At 43.0% G+C, this 12733-nt stretch overlaps 1 protein-coding gene across 2 annotated transcripts in view; it reads left to right on the top strand.

Annotated features, from left to right (window-relative positions):
• Nucleotides 1-11163, top strand: part of BACH1 (BTB domain and CNC homolog 1) — a 45369-nt gene extending 34206 nt beyond the window's left edge. For both annotated transcript variants that reach the window (XM_043892724.1, XM_043892725.1), the window contains exon 5: nucleotides 7257-11163. In XM_043892724.1, coding sequence (XP_043748659.1) covers nucleotides 7257-7715 — 459 coding nt within the window. In that variant the 3' untranslated portion in view covers nucleotides 7716-11163. The remainder of the gene's footprint in view (nucleotides 1-7256) is intronic.
• Nucleotides 11164-12733: the final 1570 nt, after the last annotated feature.

Here is a 12733-nt window from a genome sequence, read left to right as displayed (position 1 = left end):
ATTAACTAAAAAGTGGATTAATTTTCCCCAGTGTTTCTTTGTACGGTAGTGGTTGGTACCAATAGAAGAAAGCGTTGTGTGAAGAAAGATAACTGATAGTACAGGCCCACTAAAGCTAAAAGCCATGGTTAGAGACGACAGCAGAGACAGTGTCTTGATGCGGTGGAAACGTTCACTGAATGTTCTGTTTCTCGTGCGTCCGTGGTGTCACTAAGTCGTATCCGACTCTCTTAGACGCCCTAGACTGTAGCCCACTAGGTTCCTCTCTCTGTGGCCTGCTCTAGGCAAGAACACTGGATTGGCTTGTCATGCCCTGTTCCAGGGGATCTTCCCCACCCAGGGGTCGAACCTGTGTCTCCTGCAGCTCCTGCACTGCAGGTCTGAGCCGCCAGGGAAGCCCGTGTAACTCTGGGCAGGCTATGTAATATCTTTGTGTCTCAGTTTTCTCCTCTGTAAGATGGGATAATACTAGTTCTTACTTTATAGAAATGAGTATTCATTTATGAAGATTATTATTGTTGTGTAGTCTCTAAGTCGTGCCCAACTCTTTTTTTTTTTTTTGGTGACCCCATGGACTATATGTAGCCTGCCAGCCTCCTCTGTCCATAGGATTTCCTAGGCAAAAATACTGGAGTGGGTTGCATTTCCTTCTCCAGTTTATGAAGATTAAATGAGCTAATACATCTAAGCCTTTAGAAAAGTGCCTGGCACATAGTACTCAATAAATATTACTTTTTTCTTCTTACTGCTATACTATTATTTATCAATTTTCAATATAGTTTTTCAATATATATAGTTTATATATAGTTTTTCAATTTTCAATATATTTCAAATAGTATAATTTATCAATTATACTATTTATCAATTTTTCTACCTTGATTGTTCCTTTCCTAATGTCTCTGCTTACTCTGTAGACTCTGGGTTTGGACCTGACTGTTTATATTGCCTCTCTCATTTCAGAAAGATTCCTTTTATGTGGTCAGTGGAATAACTTTTGGTTAATTTTCAATAGAAGGGAATATTTGGTTTTCCCATGGTTCTTAGGAAATTTTTGTAGTTCCTTCTAAGAGTAATAGCCTAATAGAGTGGATAGATCAGCATGTGAAGAAAAGTATTTTGATTACAAAACGAATAATGATTTGAAAATAGTACTTTTAAGGTGGATCAGTGAGATAAAGCCATGAGATAAAGTCACTCCGTTGTATCCGACTTTTTGTCCGACTCATGAACTGCAGCACTCCAGGCTTTGCTGTCCATCACCAACTCCTGGAGCTTGCTTCAACTCAACGTCCTTCTACCCAGTGATGCCATCCAACCATCTCATCCTCTGTTGTCCCTTTCTCTTCCCGCCTTCAGTCTTTCCCAGCATCTGAGTCTTTTCCAGTGAGTCAGTTCTTCACATCAGTGGCCAAAGTATTGGAGCTTCATCTTTAGTATCAGTCCTTCCAATGAACACTCAGGACTGATCTCCTTTAGGATGGACAAGTTTGATCTCCTTGGAGTCCAGGGGACTCTCAAGAGTCTTCTCCAACACCACAGTTCAAAAGCATCAATTCTTTGGCGCTCAGCTTTCTTTATGGTCCAACTCTCACTTCCATACATGACTACTGGAAAAACCATAGCCTTGACTAGACGGACCTTTGTCAGCAAAGTAATGTCTCTGCTTTTTAATACGTTGTCTAGGTTTGTAGCTTTTCTTCCAAGGAGTGTCTTTAAGCATGCTTCAGGTGGTCTTTATATGCTCGGAAAGCCAAAGGGAGATGTTAATTTGAATTTAATAAATTGAGTTGTATTTTTCAACAAGAAGTCCTGTCGAAGTCTGTTAGTCACCTTTGAAGAAAAAGAGGCAGGTATTTATTTGGTCAGTAAATTGATGGTATTGACTTTTAATCTTTATTTAAAATTTGATAGTATGTTAGAGGTTAGGTGTTAATTCAGTATTGCTTTTACTGTAAGAAATGAATATCCATGATTTACAAACCAAAATCGTGACTTTTCTTTTATCAATAAATATAAGATCTTGAACAAAGTTCAAGAATCATTCAACTTGTTATGTGTTTGACTTATAAAGCTCTCGTCTTTATAGGATTCTTCTCAAGGTCTATGTTTATTCTTTTCTCTAAGACAAAATCAGAAGTCAGAAAATCTGTGTCTCTGATACCATTGTGGTCTCAGACAAAGGTAACCTTGAAATAAACTTTGCTTTTTAAAGAAAAGTAATAAATTGCCAAAGTGTGATTTCTCTTAGAAGAAATCAGATATCACAAGTGATCAGAAATCACAGTGTTCACAAAGTTCTGGAACTTGGGGTTGAGATGTCCACACATCGTTTCATTTCACTGCCCTTGTCCAGGATGATGGTGTAGGAGTCAAATGACCTCATCTGTCTTTGTGAAGGGAAAGTGTTAGCCGCTCAGTCCTGTCTGATTGTATGTGCTCCCGTGGATTGTCTCCAGGCAAGAATACTGGAGTGGGTGGTAGCCTTTCCCTTTTCCAGGGGATCTTCCAAACCCAGGGATCGAACCCAGATCTCCTGCATTGAAGGCAGACTCTTGACAGTCTGAGCCACCAGGGAAGCCCAGTCTGTCTTTAGTGTTTTGAATTTTGTCGTGAAGATTATTGTATTAAAAACAACTGTTTTCTGGTCACCCTCTAACTACTGCTCTAGTGACATGTGCACGCCCATCTCCAAACCCTCCAGTGGGCCCTCTGGGGCTTCCCTGCTGCCACTCTCTGAGGCCCTTGAGCAGCACGTCTTGAAGTGTGGCCTGTGTACAGTTGGCGTCAGTTACCCGGGAGTCCGCCTTCAAAATGCTCCCTGGGGAGCCCCATCCCAGACCTGTGGGAGGGGCCCAGGAACATGCATTCTGCAGAAGTTTCCAGTGTGAGTCTTTATTATGCACACTGAGTTTCTAACCTGTTGCGCTGGAACACGTAAGTCAGACGAAGGCTTTGGAGTCAAACAGCGGAAAACTCTGCCTGGCCTCTTGGTGGCTTTGGAGAGGTTGTTGCCTCTCCAAAACCCAATTCCCTCATTGATAGCAAGAGATAAGAGTAGTATCTCCCTCAGGTCTGGTGCGAGGATAAGATGCAGCCAGAGATGGAAGGCTTTGTCCTGCCCCGCACATGTTCAGGGCTCAGCAAAAATTAGTAGTTATGTTTTCTGTGAGTATCTGCTTTTCATTCCATATTAAATGTACTGGGTACAGGGAAATCAAAGATCAGCGAGACATAGCCCTTGCCAATCAAGTGCTTAGAGTCTCATAGGGAGCCAGCTTTAGGTGTTTTTATTTGTTCGTGAGAATCATCTTCCTCCTCCCCATTCTAGAAATTTGAAGCTTGCAGGAAAGTTCAATGGATAGTGCGGTGAACACCCATATACTTCCTGGGTGGAGTCCCCAGTCGTTGACATCTTGCCATCTTTGCTTTCTGCCTCTCCCTGTGGGTCCTGGCCTCTGTCTCTCTGGCCGGGTCTGTGTCCCCCATCCCGCCTGGCTGCTCTGCAGGTCTTTGTCCCTCTGTCCCTGCCAGCCGCTCTTGGATTCTTTGTTACTGTAGTTGGGTATCTTCTCACTGTACTCCCTGTCCGTCTCTATGGCTCTCCTTTAATTTTCTGAATCATTTGAAACCGGCCACATTATGACATTTTACCCCTACATGCTTAAATATGAATCTTCTAAAATGACATTTTTTGACATCTTTATCAAATATATTTACCCATATCTTTGTCATACCTGAGAAAATTAATAAATCTTAAATAACATATGTAGTTCCTATTCAAATTACTCTTATTGTCCCCAGGCATACTTTATATATATTTTTTCTTTTCAAAGTAGGAGCCAATGCTCACATGATGTTTTTAGTTTTGTCTTTAGTCTCTCAGTCTAGAACAAATCCTCCCCCTTCTCCCCTCATTTTTTTAATTAAAAAAATTTTTGTTTTATATGAGAGTATAGTTGATTAACAATGTTGTGTTAGTTTTAAGTATAGCAGTGGGTGCATGTCAATCGCTTGCTCACTCAGTCATGTCTGAGTCTTTGCAACTCCGTGGACTAGAGCCCGTCAGGGTCCTCGGTCTGTGGGGATTCTCCAGGCAAGAACACTGGAGTGGGTTGCCAGCACCTCCTTCAGGACATGTCAGTATGGCGGAGCACTGTTCCGCTGTGTGTACATACATGTGACTGAGTGAGATGCACTCCTCTTTACGGTGAGCGGTGTCTCACTGTGCATACGTCCCACAGCTGCTTTACTCGTTCATCTGCTGGTGGACAGCTAGGTTACTTCCGTGTCCTGGCTGTTGTGAACAGTGCTGTGATGAACACTGGGCTACATGTATCCTTTTCAGTTACAGTTCCCTCAGGGCATATGCCCAGTACTCCCCCCTGCTATTTTTTAATGATAATAAGTTTTAATGTTTGTCTGATCATTTCCCCTTGGTTCTATTTAACTCCTTCTTTCAGTCCTTGTGTTTCATGTGAAAGTGTGTGTTCTTAGATTGAGATTAAACATTCAGCATTGTGTCCTTCATACTGGGTCACTTGAGGAGACACCATGTCAGGGTGTTGTTCCACTTGAGTGCATGGGAGCAGATCATTTCCAAATTTTTTTTTTTTTTTTTGCCTTTGTGATTGTTTTCTGTGGACTGTTAGTTAGGCACTTTGTGAATATCTGGTTCCCCAACACTCCTTTGTCCTTTGGTTTTAAGCATGCGATGATGGCCTTTACAATGGGGACTGCAAAATCGGGATTTTTCCAATTCTGTCATTCCACTGACATTTATTGGTATTCCTCTTTAAAAAGAACTTTCCTTCCCTCCTCTTTTCCCTCCCTCTGACCACATCCTTTTAGTATCACAGTGGACTCATGGATTATTTTTTTCTAATTTAATTTCTTAGAACTCACAATAGTCATTGGTCATCTTGATGTCGATATTTTCCCAGACTTGCCGGGGGGAGAGCCAGCCTCCTCAGCCAGTGGGTGCGTGCTTTTGACATGACCCTGTTAGTGCACCTGTGCCGTTTAGAACAGCGTCTCATAGCTTCAGCTTGTGTCTGTGTGTGTGCACACATGTCTGACTCTTTGCCACCCTGTGGCCTGTAGCCCACCAGGCTCTGTCCATGAGATTCTCCAGGCAAGAACACTGGAGTGGGTTGCCATGCTGTCCTCCCGGGGATCTTCCCGACGCAGGGATCAAACCCAGGTCTCCTGTGTCTCCTGTGTTGACAGGCGGATTCTTTACCCCTGAGCCACCTGGGAAGCCTTCTCTTGTTCCAAGATGGGGAGCCACCCCTTTCTGTGAAAATCCCTAGTACTAGACTGCAGAAAGCATGCTTGCTGCTGGAGAAGAGTTGCTCCTTCTGTGTGTGTGTGTGTGTGTGTGTGTGTGTGTATGTGAAATATGATGAGTTCATTCAGGATATATATCATGCTTCAGTAAATAGAAGTATGTACTTTGCAGTAAAAAAATTTAGTGTTTCTTACTCAGTGCAAAGTTTTTCAAAGTCTTAGATGGCCTTGAAATATTCAAAACCTGACTATCCATAGTTGTAGGCACCCGCTAAAACCTGACTACTCATAGTCAGAGTCACCCACAGTTTTGTATAAAAACTTTAATATAAACCCACAACAATACTTTTGTGTAAAGCAGGTTTCCTTTTTAACCTTTTAGCTATTTTTGTCCCAGAAAAGCATCTATTTAAAGGTTGGCCATTGTAGATGGCTACTGTGAAGCAACCTGTCTAAATGTTAACTGGCAACATTTAACAGCTTCCTCTCCCCTGAAGTTGCCAGAGCGCAGAAGGCCAAGAGATTTGTCATAGATTTCACAAGAGAAATCTTTGACCCTCTGTCAACATTTGTTTACTCTCACCTTATAAACAGCTTGGTCATTTGGTTTTCTAGCACATACTAGATGAGGCGCAGTGCAGTGGTAGAATGGGAAAGATGGGGTGGTACAATGATAGAAAAAAAGACATGCTGCCCTCAGTGACCAGTGATGGCGGACAGAGAGGCCGGAGCCAGGAGAACCTGAACAAAATTTCATGGTAGGCTTTCTCATAGGGATAATCATTTAACGTGAAAATAACAACAGTACCAATAGGAGTAATAGTTGTGCCCAGTCGTGTCCGACTCTCTGTCTGTACAGACTGCAGCCCACCAGGCTCCTCTGCCCAGGGATTGTCCAGGCAGGAATACTAGAGTGGGCTGCCATTTCCTCCTCCAAGGGCTCTTCCTGACCCAGGGATTGAACCCGCGTCTGTTGGCATCTGCTGCGTTGTCAGGCAGATTCTTGACCACTAGCGCCACCTGGGAAACCCTGCTGACTCAGAGGTGAAGAACCCACCTGCAATATAAGAGACATGGCGCAAGATTCACGGGTTCAGTTTCTGAGTTAGGAAGATCCCCTGGACAAGGAAATAGCCCCACTCCAGTACGTCTAGTGATGGAAAGCCCATAGGGTCGCAAAAGAGTTGGACACGACTTGGACACGCTTTAGTTAAATAGCAATAATAGTAATTAACAAACACAATTCCCCTTCCCCTCCATTATTCACACTTCAGTAGCTCACCTACCAGCTTTTTGACTCTGGGCATGTTAAAATCTGAACCCTATCTGTAAAATGTGTTTGATATTCCTGAAATCAACAGTCATCGTGAGGATTACATAGTTGAAATGGTGTGTTTGGAAACATTTAGCACAATGTCTGGAACAACTAATGTCCAGTCGTTATTAGATTCTTTGGAGTTATGATCACTTCATTTGTGCTTTTGTGGGGATTGTATTTCATCCCCAGAGTCCATGCTGGTTTATCTGCAGTCCACAGATCCAAAAAACTCTGAAAACCGTGTAAGTCTGTCGCAACTATTTTGGCCAAACAACTGACACAAGCCGAGGTCAGGTTGCACAGTCGTTATGTATCCTCCTTCGTCTGTTGATGCTTTCGTGTGTCTTATTTAGAAATGGGAAGGTGTCTGAGAGTGGGGTGCTGCCTTGGATGCTGCTGGAGGAATTATGTGTGCATCTATACTTTCTCTCTAAAACCTGAAAGGTTATGAACCCCAAGATATGTGTAGGCCTGTTAGGGATGGGGGCTTATGGACCCTCAGTATTGAATGTATTTTTGAATGGAATTGGCAGGAAAAATTCCCCATGACCTTACATGATGCGAAGGTGCCATGGATATGAATGTTTGCACACCCTAGCCGTGTTGACGAGCTCATCAACGCAACTCACCGTATTCTCTTTCTCACCTACAGCAAAATGAAAAGGAGAGCTTGTTGAAGGAGAGGGATCACATTTTGTCCACCCTGGGCGAGACCAAGCAGAACCTGACAGGGCTCTGCCAGCAAGTTTGTAAAGAAGCGGCGCTGAGTCAAGAACAGATACAGATCCTCGCCAAGTACTCAGCTTCCGACTGCCCGCTCTCCCTGTTAATTTCCGAGAAAGGCAAGAGCACGCCTGACGGTGAGCTCACATTACCCTCCATCCTGAGTCTGTCTGAAAGGCCTGCGGCTGGACCGCCTGCCGGAGAGCCCAGCCCGTGTTGCCCCCGCACCAGGGGCGGCGAGGCGGGCGGTGTGCGGGGCCAGGAGTCCCAGCCGGCCGCCAGCACCCCCTCGGAGCTGAGCCCGGGGCCCCGGGAGCCCTGTCGCCAGAGTGGGGGCATCTCGGACTTCTGTCAGCAGATGACTGACAAGTGTACTACTGATGAGTAAACGCACCTCTGCCTCCTTCAAACCGGCTCCTTCCCACTGACGTTTTGACATTGTCTTAAAAGCCTGATACGGCCACCCATCTCTTGACAGTATGGTTTGTCGCCCCTCATACTTTACTGTTAAGGGAATTTCTTTGACATCAGCCTTTGACTTTTCCTTCATTTCCACAAGAGAGGCAGAAATGATCTGCCACCTGGATGCTGAAAGTTCCCATGTGGAAATGCAGTAAGGCTTTGAAAGAAAGAAAGAAAGTGAAGTCGCTCAGTCATGTCTGACTCTTTGTGACCCCATGGACTGTAGCATATACCAGGCTCCCCTGTCCATGGGATTTTCCAGGCAAGGGTACTGACAACTCCTCAGTTTTAAAGAATAACAGCTGTTAGCAATGATTCTTTCCAGTATTCAAAGTAAATCAGAAAATGAAAAACTGCAGCATATCAAACAACAGTTACAGGTTGAAACCTCTGCAGACACATCCTACTCTAAAGAAGTAGCCTGCAAAAGATTAATCATCTGGCCTTCTTACAACATTACTGGTTTAAAAGAAAATTTTCCTCCAAGTAATGCTGACAGAGTTACATGCTACTGAAAAATAAGGTGTCACCTCCTCGGGCATGCTGGTGTAGGCCTGAAGTGGGAACACGTAAAGAGACTGTCTCGCCTGAACCTTGGCGTGTTGCCCTTTCAGCTCTTGCTGAAAGTGGAGACTGGTTGGCCTGCAGCTGTGATCCTGGGCTACGTTGGAAACAGTTAGCAACCCCAGGCAGGAGGCTGGCCTCTGGCTGAGGCTCCTGATCTCCTCGGTGTCGACTTGAAGAGTTCTGGCTGCAGCAGCAGTAGATGAGTGTCATTTTCCTCTTTTCCTCTTCGTCTCTTCTACATCTGGGTCCAGCATGATCTTTCTGTTTTCTCACATTCTCGTCCTTTTGGAAGAAGAAATAAAACTCAGGACACAGTGGCGTGAGCTCCTGCGATGGCAGCCTTGTCTTCGCCTCCCTGGAATCCTGGAGTGCTCACCCGGGACAAGACTGGGGGCCTGCCCGCCGGAGGCCACTCGTACAAGGGAGAAAGATGGCCTGCGTTTATCAGGAGTGGCAGTTCATTTCCCATCCTGTCTCTGAAGTTCTGTGGTTTCTTTGTAAAAAGCATTACGATAGATCAAAATGTGTCTACAACAACCATGCAGATTTGTGAGATAGGCTAAAAACATGATTTTGTTCCATTGTGGGTTTGAATTCGGAAGCCAAATTTAGTCTTGCTCTCCTCCCCAAATCTAGCGCGTAAGGGCACGCCCATCATTTGGGGCTTGGGCATTTTAAAATCAGCCTTTGTGTTTATTCAATCCTGTTTTAAGATGGTTTTCTAATAATCTGAACCCTTGCCCCATGCCATTATGCAGTGGTTGTTAGCCATTCTGCTGTTACAGGCTTGCTTGGGAGTCTAACGAAAGCTGTGGACCTGTCAATGATGAAAGCAGCATTGAGTATTTGCATTCAGAGAAACGTTTGCAGAATCCAGTTTGAAAGGGTACAGAAAGTAATTTTTAGCATCTGGATTGGAAAGTACTTCATTTCACTGAGATTAGACACCTGACTTGTGTAGATTGCATCTTGAGTCTGGCAAAGGGCTTGTGTAGTTAACATGTAGGACTGGGTCTGAAGCCAGTAGGCCTGTGAGGCGACGTGGGGACCAGGCTTCCCGTTTCAGAGTAATTCGTCAAACGTTACCCTTTTTCATGGGGGCAGGTGTTGGCGGGAGCTATTGCCACTATCTTTTCAGTGGTTTGTATGTTATTTCTATTATCAACTTAGCTGTTGTAGGAGAAAACTAGTTGGGCTTGTTTATTTTCTAGAGGCTTTTTATAAGTACACCTAAGAATTTGTCAGGGAGAATATAATTCTATGATAATGAATCCCATACTACAAAACAGTGATCAGTGATATGTGTGTGTGTGTGTGTGTGTGTGTGTATGTATATACCCCTATCTAGCTATTTCTTTGATACTTGTAATTTTAAATTCAAAATATAAAATAATATAAAACCTTTGCTGGTTTACAGCGTGTAGACTCTTACCCAAGCCGACGGGCTCCTTCATTTCCTACCTCAGTATGCGCTCAGCTGTTGTTGGCTCCAGTCTGTGTGTGTGCAGAGTCAGTCCTGTACTTTAATTGCTACTGTAAATAGCTGCTCTGAAAGATTACTTCCTATTTTATGATGAAACCTAGCTGTCTCCAGAGTTTAAAAACAATTTTTAAGGCACTTGGATTAAATTTCTCGCTACATGTAAACAGTTTAGCATTAAGGTTTATTTTAATGATATTCTAATTATTGGCCAAGTGTATTATTTCATAAAATAGAGCATTACTTTTAATAACCAGCATGTAATACAAGTAACTACACTACCTCATACCTACATGATTTTCAAGTTGTAATCCAGAGGGACAGAGAGATAAAAATTTTTTTATCTTTGTCTTTTGGCCATAAAGTGGGGAAGTTTTTTATATATTGCATAGCATTACGCATTTATGCCTATTTTAACATTAACTTCTAAAGAAGTTTTTTCTAAGAAAATTTGTTTTAAATTGATTTTTTTTTTGATGCTGCCGAAGACAAGTGACAGGATTATGTGTATACAGTGTATATCTTTTCCTTCATGCAGAATTTTTCAAAGGTGATTTTCAGTTTGTATATGGTGTATTTACATGATCATGGTTCCTTATTTTATGAGTTAGCCTTCTCACTGCTTGATGATTTTTAAAAGCTGTTAGGTCTAACTCAGTAAAATAACCATACCTTAAAGTGTTTCTCATTATTTGAATCCTGCAGCTGTAGCAGATAATTTGTTAAATTGTTATATTCAGAACAAACATGGATATAAATCTAAGTACTCCATCTGTACATCTTATAATTTACTATAGCTTAACGCTTAACTAATTTAAGGAATCAAATATATTTGACACAGTAGACGATACAGGTTGCAGGTGGACACTCAGCCACATTAACAACTTGGAGAAAAAAATATCAAAAAATGGCAATGTTATAATAAATTCTCAGGTGAACTTTTTTTCAGTTATGAAACATCTATTTTGAATTTGTAAATATTTTAACTGTTTTATTAAAGCATGTAATAAACTATTATTTGAAACCTGTTGGGCAGAATGAAAATTTAAAGCCATAATGGCAAAAGATGGCATACTGATTGTAAAATAAACAGAAATAATAACAGCTATTGATTTTTTTGTATCTTTCATAATATAATTTTCTAACAATGCAATAAAACCACTAAATTTATATATCCATATCCTATCAAGATCATGTTTCATTAAAGGTGAACTTTCATAGTATTTAATTTACATTTTCTTCCTAATGTGCTTATCCAAATGTAGCAAAACTCGAAATGTTAGATGTTGGTAATAAAATGACAGTTCAATAAAAGTCTCGAAAACTGCCTCTGATTGACTAGAGTTGTACATTCCATTTCCATTTTCTCACCTCTCATAGGAATTTACTAATTTTGGTCTTTTAATCAGTAAACAGTATGGCTCTGGCATCTGTATGAAGGAGTCTTTTTCACTAGTTGATTATCATGCCTGAAAAGAAGGTTCTCAGCAATTATCAGGTGTTTAAAGAAGCACAGGTTTTAACCTTGTTTCTGATTTAATTTTAGTCTTTGGCTAGAGCTATAGGCTTATTTAAGGGGTATCTCTTTCAGTCTTCAGTTTTAAAAATTTATCTGCAGAATCAAATCAACCATGTTAACATTCAACTTCTAGCCAGGCCCTTGTCATCATGCTTCGGGCAGCTGCTCAGAGTTACCAGCAATCCAGATCAGGGTCTTCTGGTCTAGTTATTGTGAGTCTCCTCAGGGGGTCATGTTGCCTGGTGGGTGGAGGCTTAGTTTTGACCTTAGGCATTGACTGTTTCTGGGGGAGAGACTTCACCATTGCCTAATACCTTCATGTGCTCTTCGCCTCCAAGGGGTTTCTGGCACCCAGGATGGATTGAGAGCTCCCCCTAGGGGCTTGGAGGCCACATTCCTATGTGAACAGGCATATTCAGAATGGAGCCTCAGAGTTGAGGAGGCTGCCCCTTGCAAAGCAATGTTTAGACCTAAGAAAGCTGCCTTCCCAGGGATGTTTTCTCCTTTGCATGGACTTAAGCAATCCAGAGGTACCTAAAGACAAGCCACGTGGGATTGCTGAGGGACCAGCCTCGGATCCTCGGTCCTGCATACAGACTGGAATTGGGTGGCAAGCATAGGGTCAGTGACACTGGCCTGGCACCACCAGTTAAAAGCTAGAACCTTACCAGCACCCTGTGATGCACTGGGACCCAGCTGCCTTGAGAAAAGCAGGAGAGCAGCGCACATGCTTCCCAGTTCTAACAGCCCTGTGAAGTCCTCTCTGGAAGTCGTGCCTTGAGGTTGCCTGCCCAGGCTGGGGGCTCACGCTGCTGGGCTTTGCTCACAAGGCCGTCGTGCTCTTGGTGTTGGACGGGACACCTACGTATGCCACATTGCACATATTATGTAAGGCCCTTTTGCTGTTTTTCAGTTGCTAAGTCGTGTCTAACTCTTTTCAACCCCATGAACTACAGTACTCCAGGCTTCCCTGTCCATCACCAACTCCTGGAGCTTGCTTAAACTCATGTCCATCAAGTCAGCGATGCTGTCTAACCATCTCATCTTCTGTTGCCCCCTTCTCCCGCCTTCAATCTTTCCCAGCATCAGGGTCTTTTCTGATGAGTTGGCTCTTTGCATCAGGTGGCCGGCCAGAGTATTAGAGCTTCAGCTTCAGCAGCAGTCCTTCCAGTGAATATTCAGGGTTGATTTCCTTTAAGATCGACTGGTTTGATCTCCTTGCGGTCCAAGGACTCTCACAAGTCTTCTCCAACACCACAGTTCAGAAGCATCAGTTCTTTGGCACTCAGCCTTTATGGTTCAACTCTCACATCCATACATAACTACTGGAAAAGTCATAGCTTTGACTATACTGACCTTTTTTGGCAAAGTGGCGTCT

The sequence above is a fragment of the Cervus elaphus genome, chromosome 31, assembly GCF_910594005.1.
Source record: "Cervus elaphus chromosome 31, mCerEla1.1, whole genome shotgun sequence".
Classification (NCBI taxonomy): Eukaryota; Metazoa; Chordata; class Mammalia; order Artiodactyla; family Cervidae; genus Cervus; species Cervus elaphus.
This window is presented reverse-complemented; position numbering and strand designations above follow the sequence as displayed.